The sequence below is a fragment of the Athene cunicularia genome (genome assembly GCF_003259725.1).
Source record: "Athene cunicularia isolate RWA chromosome 1 unlocalized genomic scaffold, athCun1 chr1_part1, whole genome shotgun sequence".
Lineage (NCBI taxonomy): Eukaryota > Metazoa > Chordata > Aves > Strigiformes > Strigidae > Athene > Athene cunicularia.
The window spans coordinates 71,826,375-71,841,920 of record NW_020799091.1 but is presented as its reverse complement, the minus strand read 5'-3'; the positions used below and the strand labels follow the sequence as shown (position 1 = coordinate 71,841,920).

Below are 15,546 nucleotides of genomic sequence, written 5' to 3'. Positions count from 1 at the left end.
TATAGTTGCAGAGAATGACGAGAGTCCTACCATGTCCACTGGCCATGTAACTGTCAGGATCCAAGGATAGACCATGAATTTCTTATACTGCAAGCCAGTTTCCTGTAAGATATAAGACAAAATTTTAACTCTGTTTCATTGAAAAGCTTTTAAGTCATAGACACAAAAGCATCACATCATATTTAAAAGGCTGTTTAAAAAAATGTGTATTACAAGTGGCTCATACAGTCCAATGCATTAAACAAAATCTAATTCCTTCTCATCTTGATATTTTTTATTTGTAACCAATGATAGAAGAAAAACACACTTTTATATAAAACCTGAGTTTTCTCATTACAAGTAAGAGACAACTCATTTTTAAAATTTATAAGCAAAATATATACAAGGTATAATCCTCATCATTAATTCTAAGATATGGCTTCTGAGCAAGTCTAAGTATATATCCCTTTCCAACATTTAGTAACTAGGTACTTACTGTAAAAAAACTAAATTCTAGAAAACCATTATGAGCCTTTTAAATTATAGAGAAATGCTTTCAGTACTAGTGTGACTTGGTTCAGATACGTTTCCTCAACTCTGCAATTATTCCAAGACAAAAAGCATGAAATCTACAGTTCTTTATTAGGTTCAGTGAAGCACAACAAGTATTTCTATCCCCATCTGGCTGCAGAGTTAGGCATCAAACTTAACTCTTCCATTGCTAAACATTTCAGCAACACAATAGGAGATGGAAGGAAACCTACAAAAGAACAAAGAACCGCAAGAAATAAAATGCCGTGTACAGGAAGAAAAGCAGAAGACAGAAACAGAATAGTTCAAGAAAGAGGGGAAAAAAGCAGTAGTCCTAAAGACAAGCCTATCTCTCCACTGAGGAATACTGCAGCCCACCAAGAGGAAATAAATGACTCAATGACTGTTTTAAAGCCATTCTCTGCTTCCAACACCAGCACAAGTTTTCACAGAAAGACTGAAATTTAGAGGAACTCTGAGATCATCTAACCCAACCCTACCTGCTCAAGCAGGGTCAGCGAGAAAGGCTGCCCTGTGTCATGTGTGACCGGTACCCCCTGCTCCCAACCCCTGGTAACATGGTTAGCATAACTAACATTATTTTATGAGGCAAGCAGCCATTGTCTGTGACAGCGTGGGTCACATATTCGTTCCCTTTCCCTCATTATCAGGCCCTGAAGGTCCTTATGAACCAAGTAGACAAACCAAACAGATTTCTTCTTTCCCTCCCTACTGGCCTCAAGGTTCCTGGGCACCAGGCCAACTACTCCCTTCCTTACTGGCCTTGAAGATCCCAGGCACCCAGCCAAGCAGGGAGTGGTGATGATCCCACCACAAAATAGGAAAGCATCACAGCACCCCAAGCACTGTTCATAAAAATCAAGTGGTTGGCAGCCTAAGAGGGGAGTTGCTGCTGGACACTGAGACCCATGAGCCCCCAGTGGCAAGGAAACCTCCACCATCTGCTTCCTCCAAGGACTGACTCATACTTTTATATGATTTTCAAGCCTACATTATCATTGTTATATTGATACAGCAAACCACATATTGAAATTTGACCCAATCTGAAGAGGGTACAGGTGATAAGAAATCACAAGTTAAATTGTATTACAAATTCAGTATTACTTAGGTAATTATAAATCATAATTAAGTTGTATCATAAATTCTGTATTATGCTACTATATTGGTTCTACTTGTAGAAACCTGTGCCATTCCAATCATAAATTCTGTGCTATACTAATCATAATATCCCCTAAGAAAATAAAGCTTTAATTACAACTACAATTTGTGCTGTCATCATTCTGCCAGGGATCCCTAAAAGAACCTGTCTGTCCCCTCAGTGTCAGGTGACATCGTGCAGTCAGCTTTGTAATAACTTGACAGATGGAGACTCCACAACTTCTCAGGGCAATCTGTACCACTGTTTGACCACTCTCACGTTAAAAGTGTTTTCTTATGTTCAGGTGAAATTTCATCCATTTCAGTTTGTGCCCACTGCCCATCTTGGCTTGTCTTTGTGCTCACTATCTCACTGGGCACCACTGAGTAGTCTGGCTTCCTCTTCCTCATTCTGTCCCATGGGGTATATTTTTACACATGGATGAGACCCCTCTAAGCCACCTTCTTTCCAGACTGAACAGCCTCAACTCTCAGCCTCTTCTCACATGAAAGATCACTAACCAACCTTGTGGCCCTTCGCTGAACTCACTCCAGTAAATCCATCTCTCTTGTACTGGAAAGCCCAGAACTTGACTCAGCACTCCAGATGTGGTCTTACCAGTATAAGTAGAGAGCAAAGATCACTTCCTATGACCTGCTAGCAATGCTCTGCAGTCTGGGAGGTTGTTGGTCTTCTTTGCTGCAAAGGCGCATCACTGGCTCGTGTTCATCTTGTCATGCACAAGGACAGAGATCCTACCCTAGAGAGCTGCTTTCCAGCCAGTCAGCCACCAGTGTGTACTGGTGCATGGGGTTATTAGTCCCCAGGTTCCTGGGGTTTCCTGCTGTAGAACTTCATGAGGTTCCCCTCTGCCCAACTCTCCAGTCTGCTGAGGTCCCTCTGAACAGCAGAACAAACACCTGGTCTAGCAGCTACTCCTCCCAGTTCTGTATCATCTGCAAACTTGCTAAGACTACACTCTGCCCTATTGTCCAGGTGCTGCTCCCTCCTCATCCACCAAGCTAGTCACTTCGTTATGGTAGGCTATCAGGTCGGTTAAGCACAATTTCCTCCTTGTAAATCCATGCTGACTACTCCTGATCACTTTCTTGTCCTTCATGTGTTTGGACATTGTTTCCAGTTTCCAGAATCAGTTGCTGCATCACCTTCCCAGTGATCAAAGTGAGGCTTACCAGCCTGAGTTCCTCAGATTGTCCTTCCTCCCCTTCTTAAAAACAGGAGTGACATTTGCTTTCTTTGAGTCTTCAGGAATCTCTCCCAGTCAGCATGACCTTTCAAAGATAATCAAAAGGGGCCTTGCAATGACATCACCCAGCTCCCTCAGCACTCCTGTGTACATTCTGTAAGATCATATGGTCTTATGTACGTTCAGTCCATTTAAGTGTTCCCTAACCTGACCCTCCTCCACAGAAGGTAGTCTTTGCTCCAGACTTTCCTTCTGGTCCCAGGGACCTGGTATTTCTGAAAGTCAATCTTACCAGTAAAGACAGAGGCAAAGAAGTCCTTAAGTACCTCAGGCTCTTCTGTGTCCTTTCTCACCAGGGCACCTGTCTCATTTAGCAGCAGGCCCAGGTTCTCCTTGGTCTTCCTTTTGCTGTTGATATATTTGTAGAATCTTTTCTTGTTGCCCTTCACATTTCTTGCCAGACTCAACTCCACTAACATTTCTCACTAACACTAGTGAGAATTTCGGGAGGAAGCATTGGTATACAGATATAGTGTTGCAGTTAATTAATTGAACACTAACACAATGGTTACATCACTGAAAGAACTACATAAAAACTTTTACTCTTCCAACCCTCTGAATGATAGAAACAAACAAAATAATTCAGAAGGCAAGATGAGGTACTCAGGCAGGTATCTGGTAATATTCCCCACTCTCATTACTACTTTCACTACTACTATAATTTGTTTCCAAAAAATATTTTTGAAAACACAGTAGTCCTATATGGCACTACTTCTCAACTATCTTAATCACTAAGTTACACTTCCATCTCATTTATAAAAAAGATGAGAAAGACCTACATATGAAAAGAAACACAAATACAAAGAGGAAACAACTCACTTGAAAATAACTACTTTGCTCTTGCTCTTACCATAATTCTGCCTTAAAAGAAATTGGTTTAATCCTCAAGTATTTTTTCAATCACCTAATAACCATGGCTAACAAAAATGGTTACTTCAGACATTCTTTTCTGTATTAACGTTGGCTTAATACTAGTCATAACATATCAAGATTAAACAAGCTGATAGATACTGTCTTTTAAAATATTTAATTCTTTATAAATAATTTTAGGAGGGTTTTTTAGAGTCATTTTATCTAAAATAGACAAGGAGAATTTCAGAATTCACTAGATTTAAAGAAGAAAAAAACCCAGAGACACAGCATATCTAACACAGGGATTATCACTTGGTATTTTCATAGAATCATAGAACAGTTTCGCTTAGAAGGGACATTTAAAGGTTATCTAGTCCATTCCCCCAGCAATAAGCAGGGACATCTTCAACTAGATCAGGTTGCTCAGAGCCCTGTCCAGCCTGACCTTGAATCCTTCAAGGGAGGGGGCATCCATAACTTCTCTGGGCAACCTGTGCCAGTGTTTCACTACCCTCATTGTAAAAAATTTCTTCCTTATTATCTAATCTGAATCTGCCCTCTTTAGTTTCAAAACACTGCCCCTTGTCCTATTGCCTTTCTTATAAGCCCTCTTTAAATATTGAAATGTTGCAATAAAGTCTTCCCAGAGCCTTCTCTTCTCTGGGTTTAACAATCCCAACTCTCTCAGTCTGTGCTCATAGGAGAGATGTTCCATTCCTCTGATCATTTTCAGAGCCCTGCTCTGGACACACTCCAACAGGTCCATGTCTTTCCTGTGCTGAGGACCTCAAACCTGGACGCAGTACTCCAGGTAGGGTCTCACCTGGGTGGAGTAGAGGGGGAGAATCACCTCCCTCAACCTGCTGGCCACACTTCTCTTGATACATCCCAAGATACAGTTGGCTTTCTGGGCTGCAAGTGCACGTTGCTGGGTCATGTCCAGCTTTTCATCCACCAGCACTCCCAAGTCCTTCTCTGTAAAGCTGCTCTGAATCCCTTCATCCACCAGCCTGTATTGATACCAGGGGTCACCCTGACCCATGTGCAGGTTGCACTTGGCCTTATTGAACCTCATGAGATTCACACAGGCCCACTTCTCAAGCTTGTCCAGGTCCCTCTGGATGGAATCCCCTCCTTCAGGCATGTCAAATGCACCACTCAACTTGGTGTTGTCTGCAAGCTTGCTGAGGGTGCACTCAGTCCCACTGTCTGTGTCACTGATGAAGATACTAAACAGTACTGGTTCCAGTATAGATGTCCCAGGGACACCACTTCTTCATCTTCATCTGGACATTGAGCCCTCTGGATGCGATTATCCAACCAATTTCTCATCCATCAAACAGTCCACCCATCAAATCCATATCTCTCCAATTTAGAGAGAAGGATGTTGTGGGAGACTCTGTCAAAGGACTTACAGAAGTCCAGATAGACAACATCCACTGCTCTTCCCTTGTCCACCGAGGCAGTCATTCCATCACAGGAGGCCACTAGGAAGGTCAGGCAGGACTTGCCCTTGGTGAAGCCATGCTGAATCGCCTCCCTGTCCTCCATGTGCCTTAGCACAGCTTCCAGGAGGATCTGTCCATGATCTTCCCAGGCACAGATGCAAGGCTGACAGGTCAGTAGTTCCCAGGGTCCTCCTTTCTACCCTTTTTAAAAACAGGTGCAATGTTTCCCTTTTTTTATAGTAATCAAGGACTTCACCTGACTGCTGTAACTTTTCAAATATCATGGAGAGTGGCTTGGCAACTAAATCAGCCAATGCCCTCAGGACTCTGGGATGCACCTCATTAGGGCCCATAGACTTGTATATATTCAGGTTCCTCAGGTGGTCATGAACCTGATCTTCTCTTACAGTAGGAAGAAATTTTACTCCCCCAGTCCCTGTCTTACAATCCATCCACTCAAGGGGTGTGGCAAGAGGTTGCCAAAGAAGGCTGAGGCAAAAAGGTTGTTGATTACCTCAGTCTTCTCCTCATCCATTATTATCAGTTTGTCAGTCATGTTCATCAGGGTCAGTAACTTTTTTTTGATCTTCCTTTTCTGGCTGACATACCTGTAGAAGCCTTCCTTGTTCTTCATGTCCCTTCTGTTCCATCAGTAAAATCCTTCACTAGAGTAGCATGTCACAATATTGCCACAAAAACCAAGTTACTTTGGTTTTTATAGCATGCAGAATACAGCTTCTAAGACAACCGTAGAACCTTCCTTTTTGCCCACCAGGACAGGTGAAAAGGTTACAGAGCTCTAATACACCCAGGCTGATGATAACAATAATCACATCTTCACACCTTCCAGAGTGCCTACCCTATTGTGAGAGCTATTCAGGGCTAATTTAGTTGGGAAAGGAGTGCCAGATTACTAATTCATATGGCCAGACACATATCGGATCATTTCTGTCAAAAATTAGCCCAAGTGCTACTACACATCTAAAATGAAGACAACCATGTTGGCAAATTCATCCTCTGTGGGAATTTCTACAGCAGCTGGTCTTTGAGAGATGCTCAATTAAAGCAAGGCTGATGGCTGCTGCTTGACAAATCAATTCAGAGGTGGCAAAAACAGGAAAAAGCACAGAAGCAACTGTGAGAGAGCTGCAGAAAAGGTGATGTTGGCATGATTAGTCAAGGAGCAGTCAAACAGAGAAACAGTATTGTAAAGCTATGTATTTTTCTTAAAAATCCTCAAGAAACGAGATATTCGCTATTGTTTTGAAAATTATCGAAAAATCAGAAGTACATTTTTCTTCTTTCATATGACATAATACAGTTATAAAAATTGATACTGTCAGTAAAATAGAAGGAAAAGAGTCAAAAGTACCAGCTAAAAATGTCTGAATTAGCTCATCAGTAATCCACAATAGTATTTTTTAAAGGACCTATCAACCAAATACCAAAGGAACTGTTTACCTGCTGCAATGATAGGTCACATTTACCTCTATAAGTCACTGTTAGCCAGAAAGCCAGATTCAGGAAGACTGCAGTTAGATAGACCTACTAAAACTCTGAAAACAAGTGACTTACAAAAAGATATCCTCCTGCTGCTAAAATGGGTCAGTAAAACACCAAATTTCTCTTGTGAAAAACAGGGTTATTTTCCTAAACTAAAGAAATGGGACACAGCTGCTGATAAGCAGAAGGAACTCTGACGAGGTTGGCTATTAAGGTAGAGCCTATTGTTTATATAAAAAAGGCATGCAAAGTCAAAGCTGTACCTACCTCATCAAATGTCTCTGTCATTTTTTGTATGATATCCTTCTTGTGTAAACTTTGAATCATCTCTGCTGTTACCATGCCTAGAAAAGTAATGTTTTAAAAAGAATTACCAATAACTATATTAGACTAATCAAGTCCAAACCACAGTAAGAACCTTATTTTAAATTTAGAAACACCAAGAAATGGTGACTCTATTTTATCTGTTTACACTGGTATAGGCAACATATATATAGGGAGACACATAAATTCATTTATAGTAGAAAAAACTGATGAACCAAAACTGAAATTCACATTAGAGAAATCTGGCCTGAGCTGTCTGGCATGGCTGTTTTCTCTGTCCATTCATTTACTTCAAGGATTTACTAAAAGTTTGCCTACTACTAGTCAAAGACCCCAAAACATTTGCCATAAAACAAGTCATATTAGTCAAAGACCTGGAAAAAATTTGAAGTGTAAAAGGTATATTCTAGCTGCTTAAATACACTCAGAAGTTTCAAACTAACAGAATAGTCTTCTTAAAACTCTTACTTGCCATCCTGAAGCATTTCGCTAGCAGACTGTCCCCAGAAGTCACTGTGTCTCAATGTTATGAAACAGACAGCTTCACAACCCTCTGGTAAAAGTAACCGCAATGAGGCAAGAGATTGCTTTTCTAGCCACCACAGCAGGGAGCTTAATTTGCTAGTTGTTTATTTTCAAACAAAGACAGTAGCAAAACAAAAGATACTAGGAAAGTACAACACAAATGGCAACTGAAATGCTCAATTTTAACTAGAATGGTCATCAAAACCATCTTCCCTATGTGAGGATTCTGCAAAGTGATGTGACATGTCACTTCAGAAACCTGACCTTGCAAACCATGTTCAAATAAAACTCTGGGAGTTAGTATGTTGTAAACACAAAGTATTTAACCAGCAACATTCTTTACTATTAGTCCTGCCCATCTGGAGTTTGTCTTAATGAACAGTACAGATTATAAATACATGATTTACTGGAGTGAAAAACTCAATTTTAGAAAGCACACTTCAGACTACTCTCACCCACAGACAACAGAAAGAACTACTTAGAGGGTAAATTACCTTGACAGCCTGAGCACTGAATGAAGAAGTTGATCAGATCTAGAAGTGCCACATTCCTGTCTTGTTTATAAGCTTCAATCCAGTCATCTACTACAGACTAGAACAGATTAAAGAAATTCATCAGTCAGGAGCTGAACACAGCATGACACACTCCACTGAGGACATCCATAATAAAGACACAAACTAACGTTTTTCCATCTCCATTAAATAATAAAAATGAGAATAAACTCCACACCATTTTGTTCCATTTCTAGTACATGCAAAAAAGACTGCTTCCGGGGCAGAACGAAGTCTTGAACTTCCCATTCACAAGTTCTACTCTATGCAATGTTGCCATTCACAGATGGTTTGCTCCCTGTTAACAGGGAAGATAACCACAGCTTTAATAAATTTTATACACAAAAATCAAAACATCATCTTCCTGACTTCTTGCCAGTACTGAGGTAACAGTTCAATTTAAAAAAAAAACAAAAAAACAAAAAAACACACCAACAAAAAAAAAAAAAACAAAAAAACATACCCTCCCATTTAACCTCGGTACCACCTAATAGTTAATATTAAGCGAATATTAGCAATTGTCCCTAGGAGTTCTCTAGCACCCAGTTTGTGCAGTAAGCTGAAACAGTTCATGTATTACACTTAAGCTAAAAAAACAGCTCCAAATTTCATTTCTAGGGCAGTACAGCCTACAGCCTGTATGTGACACAGGCCTGCTGGGATAAGCCATCCCAGCTTCAACCCACCTGTAGTGACACACAGGTCTAATGAATTCTAGCAGCAGCAGCCTGGACTCAAGCTGCTGCCTTTCCAAGCCCTTCACATCATGCTTTTCATAGCAGAAGCTGAGCTCTTCAGGGAGCTCTACTGAAGTTAAAACACAGCTGTAGCATGGCAAAAGTCCATCCACACAAACATCTTGGAAAAACTACAGTCTTGCATCCAAAATATAAACATGCTTTTTATGTGTGCACACACACACTTTGCTTACAGATGCTACATGCTAGAGACCCTGTATAGCCCTGTATAAAAATACATGGGGCTCCAGATTTTAAACCTTCACACCCATATACAAGCATAATATATACACATTCTCACAGAGTATGGGGAGGTGGGCTTCTGCACATTGAAGAAAGTTGCTAACTATACAGATGGAGAGATAACCTATTATGCAAACCGCTGTCAAACTGCATTGGAATGGAGGTAAAAGAAAAACAAACAAAAAAAAATCAAAAGGCAAGCTACCAGGAAAAAAAAATGGCCTGATTTTCAGAATCCTGAACAACCAAAATTTTCTACTGATGCACCTTTTCTGTATTTTTAAAAATAATTCTCTTCTCATGTGTTCAGACATTGCTTTAGGAAGAGTGGTTTAGGTACATCTTTCCTTCCTCTTTTTAAAGATCTGACATACTTTCTCACTAATTTCTTGAAGATGCATCCTTTTCAAGAGCCACACTCAAAGTTTTACAGTCAAATATGTTTCTTCCCCACCTATGCCAAAACAAAACAAAATTTCAATGCTCCAGAGTATAACTGAAATGACCACTGTTTATCCATCCTTCCTCTACCAACTCCTCTCAGAATTCAGAGCTAGAAATACCTGCATGGCCCGCTTCCCTATGTTAACCACTTCAAACAATGTAACTGCCTCAACCACTTCTCCACTCTGCAGCTGGCTCGCTCTTCTGCTACTGCAAGAATTTCTCCTTATGTTTTCACACTGGTTTTGGACCTTCCGTTTCTCTCTCTGAAATGAGTCAAGCAAAGAAAGTACATGAGAAAACACAACAAATATCAGCCATTCACAGATACATGAACTATCCCCTAATAACAACTTTATTTTACTCTCATTCTAATGATTTGCCCGGGGTGCTAACTTTTAAGCTTCAAGGACACTGATAAACCCTTATCAAACATGAACATACAGGAAGGAGACGAAATAAAGGATTTACTGGTTTGATTTTTTTCTTAGCAATGAGTTGTAAGTATAAGAAGGTAACAGGAAAGAAACTTCTGAACAGTTGCGTACTACCCAGAAAGCATTTTTCAGCAGCAGCTGTAATTTCTGAAGAATACACAGCAAGCACACATGCTCTTCTACACCTTTTCACTCACAGGCTAAACACACAACCTGCAAACTATCATCCGCTGCACACGATGCACAGTTAAGGAAAAACGCATGCTGAAATGAACTGACTTTTCAAAAGCCAGCACTGAGGCTGTGATGCCAGCAGAATTTGGAGGTCAAGCTGTATGCAGTGATTAGAATGATAAATGCACTGTATTGTGATTGTTTTATGTAACACTCAAAATTCTTTAATAATTGAATGAGGCAGAAAATAAATTCCGTAATTAAAAGAAAATCAACTTACTGGTGTTTTCAGGTTGCCATTTCTCACACAGCTGCCATTCTGCACAGCAGACTCAGGCACAGTGTCATCATGGACATTGTTCTCTCTGAAGCATAACAAGAACATTGAAGGGGTTAGCAGTGAGAACACAGAACTACACACTTCAGTACAAACAACAGAAGAAAATAAAAGCATATATATGTATTTTAATATTTTTAATGAATTGTTTGGAAGTTATGTCATTTTGTTTCTTAAAACCAAACAGCTAACTAAAAGTACAACAGAAATTTGGGGCCTTTTTCAAACTACTTGCTTTCCTGTAAGATATACAGATAACTCAAAAACTAACAAAACTATCAAAGATACCAAGGAAGTAGAAAGTAAGTAAATGAAACAAAAAGCTGATGTTGACTTAAGGTGGCCTTTGTTGACTTAAGAGCTTTGCACCATGAATCTGTAACACAAGTATATGTTCACTTCACAAGTGCTCTAAACAAAACAAGGTAATAACATTTGATGGGTCTACAGTTTAAAATGAGAGGAAGAAACTGTTTTACTTTGTCTATAAAACAAGCTGAAGAAAAAAGGCACATAGGAATTTTCATTTGCAGGTCATTGCTAATATGAGGAAGAATTTTATAAATAAAGATGCACCTTCTGGGAGATCTGAAGCCATACATTTATCTGCAATGAAATCGTGCCACTTTTCATCATTCCCAATGCTAACAATATGCTCTGCCAAAGGTCATGTTTGAGCAGACGACCTGGATCCCACTTGTGCAGCAGGTCCAGTACTGGTAGCTGGCTGTTATGGCCTCCTTTTAAGCTACAATGGCCAGGACATGAAGCCAGTTGACTTGTACTATAAGAAGGCACAAAAAGAAAGTAAATATGAGAGCATACAGTTACCTTCATTTTCGTGAGACTGCTGCAACAAGAAAGTGTACTAACACAAGTGGCCACTGTACAAAGAAGAAAACAGTGTATTACACTGTCAGATATAGTCAACTCTCCAATATCCAGTGTTGGAGAACCCAGATGGAGAATTAACTGTGCAGTTGGATGCAGAGCCAGCTTGACCCCAGCTAAGTTTATCAATGTTGGATAAGCACTGTTGCTGTTGTTCTTCGCAAAAGTGTTTCAGTCAGACACTGCCTCTGCAAAGCAAATCCTGAGGATGAATAGCATCAACTGCAGGACCAAGGTCTTGATGTTATTTCATTAGTGAGAGCGGACAGAAGTTTCTATTTAAACACATCTCCATTTACCTTTTGAATCTACTGGAACAATTCACCATAAGAAACTTCCAAAGACTCCTATAAAAATTCTACATAAATATAAAATTCTATTAAAAATATGTGAAATTTCTAAATACAATTTTGCAAATGCTTAACTTCCCTACAGAGAAAAGTCCCATGAAAGTTAAATTCAATGAACATCTTGTCACAGAAAAGTTCAAAAGGTGCCACAGCGTTTGATAGATGGAAGCCAAGATGAACCAATTCACAATGAACCAATCTTTACATTAGTTGTCTGGACGTCTGCATGTTATAGAAAAGACAGGGATGAACTACAGTTCACAACTGAGTCAGTATGCTATAAGCAATAGTTAGCAGAAGTTTTCAAATGTTTTCTTTGATTTGTAATTGCAAGCCTCAGAGATTAAGTATCTCAAGGACCACCAGAGACTTCCTAGTAGAAAAGGCCAAGCAACAAGTGACAGCAATATGTAATGCTTTTCTGATGCCAATTAGCTCTTCCCAGATTCTTCTATAAACCACAAATAAACAAAAAGAATCCAAACATGTTTGTCAAGGATCTGCTTCTCCTATGTGATTAAATCCTTTCACTCTTGATTTCAAAGCAGAACGCAAAATGATGGGGCTGGACTGACGTGTTCTTACTCGCACTGTTTTACTAGAACTACAACTCAGATGCCAGCCAACACCGTAGAAACACGTGTTACCTGTTTCTGCACTATACCTCAACATAACACTCAACACACTCTCAAACAATTTTCCAGAACTGTTTGTATGTATTATTTGGCAACTTGCTCCATCCCATAATGAAAATAAATGCATTGCATTTGATTACAGCAACTGTTGAGTCCCAGTTGAATTAAAACATTTAAATAACAAAAATCAGACGGGCTGCAGGACAGTTCAGTCAAGTACTTGTCTGATCATGTACTGCTTTTAATATCCATGTCCAGAATATTTCTTTGAAGCTTTAACCTCTGCGTCTCTTCCCCAAGAACATCATGAAAGATGGCCCTACTGATGGCATCTACTGGCCCTGCACTACTTACATTGTCACCTCATGCCAGGCAAAATGTACCTGTAGCGAAAGGGACTCAACAAAGTAAGTGAATGCCCGGTATATGGAACAGCATGCTTACCAAAGCTCAGGAAAACCCGCAAGAATGAGAAGACCGTTGAACTACAGTTTCCTCATGCTGGGCTAACAACACCAACTAAAACATCTCTGTTGTAAAAACACTTAGAGTAACTTTCACAGACACACTAAACATTTGTCTTAGACGCTTGACAAAGGTAACTAAGCACCAAATACTAAAAAGCTATTTAGTTTCTGAATTGTTTTGGTTATTAGTGCACCACAGCACATAGCAATGCCATAGGAAGCACTGTGCTACAACAGAACACCTACACAAAAGTAGAGATTTTTTTAAATCCAGATACTATCGATACCCATATTTCTCCTTTCTCCTTTTTTTTTCCCCCCCATTTAATATGGATGTTTCTATAGATTATTCATACAGCAGGTACTTCAACATCTGCAGGAACTATACCAGAGCCTAGAAACTGAAAATCACGAAACAATTTAGAAATTAAATGAGATATTTGAATGGAATTTTTATTTGCACAACTAAGTTTCTGTTGAAGAATCTGTAAAAATAATTAAGACATCCTCTTATCTTTTTGAGCAAAATAGGAACCACTGTATCTAGCTGAGGATGGTGTGCGATCACTTCTGCAGCCACCCCTATACACAACTTCATTTAAGATCTTTTCAGCTATGTGAGTGCAACAGTAAGTTTGATGAATTCTGTAGTCTTTTTTTGCTCCCCTCTGAGCACCATACTGAGCCTTTCTGTATACCTAAATTCACTGCCTCAATGCACAGTTCTCAGCCATTTACTTTGTTTCCATCAGCATTCAGTAAGAAAGAATGGGCAGAATTCCATTCCTATCTCATCCTATTTTTCACCTTTATACCCTGTTACATATTGCTCACAGAGTTATTTTTACCTCGTGTTCCCACCACAATATAGTCCTTTCACTAGCACATGAAGTATTATTGATGAGACAAAAACACTTGAAATAAGAAGGAAGCAAAGTCAATCTAGTCCTCAAATACTATTGCAAGAGCTTCTGAATTCAGGTTTCTCATCTTGATAAACATTTGGAGCAGCGACTCCAAATTTAGTGACTCACTCACACCTAAAAAGAAAGCTCTCTCTTTAACATTTTCCTTTAGCTGTGTAAAAGGAACAATTAATCTATGTTACTGGAAGAATCCTACTTGCAGATTTGTTAAATTATACATTTCAATACAGCTGCTTCATCTTTTAGAACCAACATATGAAGTTCAGCTAAATAATTTCCAGGTGCCTTCCTGGCATTTGTGAAACTAAGAGGCCTGCTTCAGAGCAAACATGCAGGAAAGGACATATATTAATTGCCATTACGGAATAAAAGCAATACATCTCTCAGCTTTCATTACAGTTTAATGAAGCAAAAGACCTGGAACAGACTTGCTCAGAAGGTGACAGGATCAGCAAAGGTTGGGCTGCAATGAGTCCAAAGCATGCAATAGTGGACATGTAAGAGGCTTCACTCTTTGAAAATAGACAAGATATACCCAAGTGTTTTAACTTTACCATTTATTTATTATTTATATCTGCTCTTTCTAATTCCAAATACCATTCTGTAAACAAAGAGATGAACACATTTGGTTTATACATCATTTTCAACTGATGACTGAAAACATACAGTATGAAAGGGAGAAGACTTGAGGTATCCCTGATAAAAACAGCTATAAAGAAGCTATGTGCCCCTCAACGCCAACAGGGAGAGTACAGAGTACTGAGCACTTTTCCCCCCTCAGCATCCCCAAATTCACCACTGAAGGGAACACATGCATTCAGCTATGAATCTACCCATCATTTTTTTTCAAAGTAGATTCATTTGCACTGTAGTGAATAAGGCACAGAAAAGGTTAAAAAGCCAAGGTCTCTATCAATCAGCATAAAACACTACCTAATGCTCAACAATATGTAAAAGGGAATAAAATTGAGACATAAGTAACAAGACACAGTGCATAGCAAATCCCTTTTTAATTTTTTTCCCCTCCCACCCAAAATGACACATTGTAGACTGCCCCAGTAGCTGCAGGGTTCAAATTCAAGGGACAACACCCTAATTTACCAACAAACTTTACAGGCAACTTGTGACAGGTCTTACTTTTGGCTGGGAAGGTTACTGGCTGTGTTGGGCTCGGCTATCATTTCTGCTACATTATTTCAGCAGCACAGGCAGCAAGCTAACATGATCAGCACCGCTTTTGAGGAAACTTCCCAAGATCGGTAGTGTGAAAAACTTAACAGAGCGTTGGCTCTTGCAGGTGAAACGGCAGCCAAAAACTGTCAAGAAAAGAAAACAAAGAGAGATAATTCTAGGTAGGTCCCTTAAAACCGAGTCAGAAAGCCCCCCGCAAAACCAAGCCGCAGAAAGGGATGCGACTCACAGACATAAATCAACTGAAAGAGGAGAGTCCGGGGGCGGCACCGCGCAGGAGCCCTGCCGAGGCAGCGCCAGCCGTCACAGAGCCGCCCGCGGCCCTAAGGCCCGCTCACCCGCTTCCCCCTCGGGCAGAGCTTCGCGATGCAGGCAGGCCGCCTCAGGGGCATCGCCGCCGTGAGAAGACGTAACGGGCGGTAGCAGGCCGGCCCGGGACGCGCGAGACCCCCTGCCGCCCGTACGAACACACACACAGGCATACGCCTGCGGGCTGGACGCGGCCGCGCTGGCTGCGGCGACGCCGGGGGTGGCGGCCGGGCCGGGCCGGGGGCCGCGTCCAGAGGAAAGAGGGC

At 40.4% G+C, this 15,546-nt stretch overlaps 1 protein-coding gene across 7 annotated transcripts in view; it reads right to left on the bottom strand.

The window, feature by feature from the left end:
• LOC113476617 (cohesin subunit SA-2-like) overlaps positions 1-15,477 on the bottom strand; it is a 63,417-nt gene extending 47,940 nt beyond the window's left edge. For 2 of the 7 annotated variants that reach the window (XM_026842422.1, XM_026842465.1), the window contains exons 1-7: positions 15,310-15,412; positions 14,918-15,096; positions 10,455-10,539; positions 9,683-9,829; positions 8,083-8,179; positions 7,007-7,083; positions 31-102 (exon numbers count right to left, since the gene is read on the bottom strand). In XM_026842422.1, the coding sequence (XP_026698223.1) occupies positions 31-102; positions 7,007-7,083; positions 8,083-8,179; positions 9,683-9,829; positions 10,455-10,539; positions 14,918-14,961 (522 nt within the window). In that variant the 5' untranslated portion in view covers positions 14,962-15,096; positions 15,310-15,412. Of the gene's footprint in view, positions 1-30; positions 103-7,006; positions 7,084-8,082; positions 8,180-9,493; positions 9,661-9,682; positions 9,830-10,454; positions 10,540-14,917; positions 15,097-15,200; positions 15,278-15,309; positions 15,413-15,445 lie in introns of those variants that run through there. The other 5 variants (XM_026842455.1, XM_026842439.1, XM_026842429.1 and 2 more) reach the window with 5 other exon arrangements.
• Between the last annotated feature and the right edge of the window lie 69 nt (positions 15,478-15,546).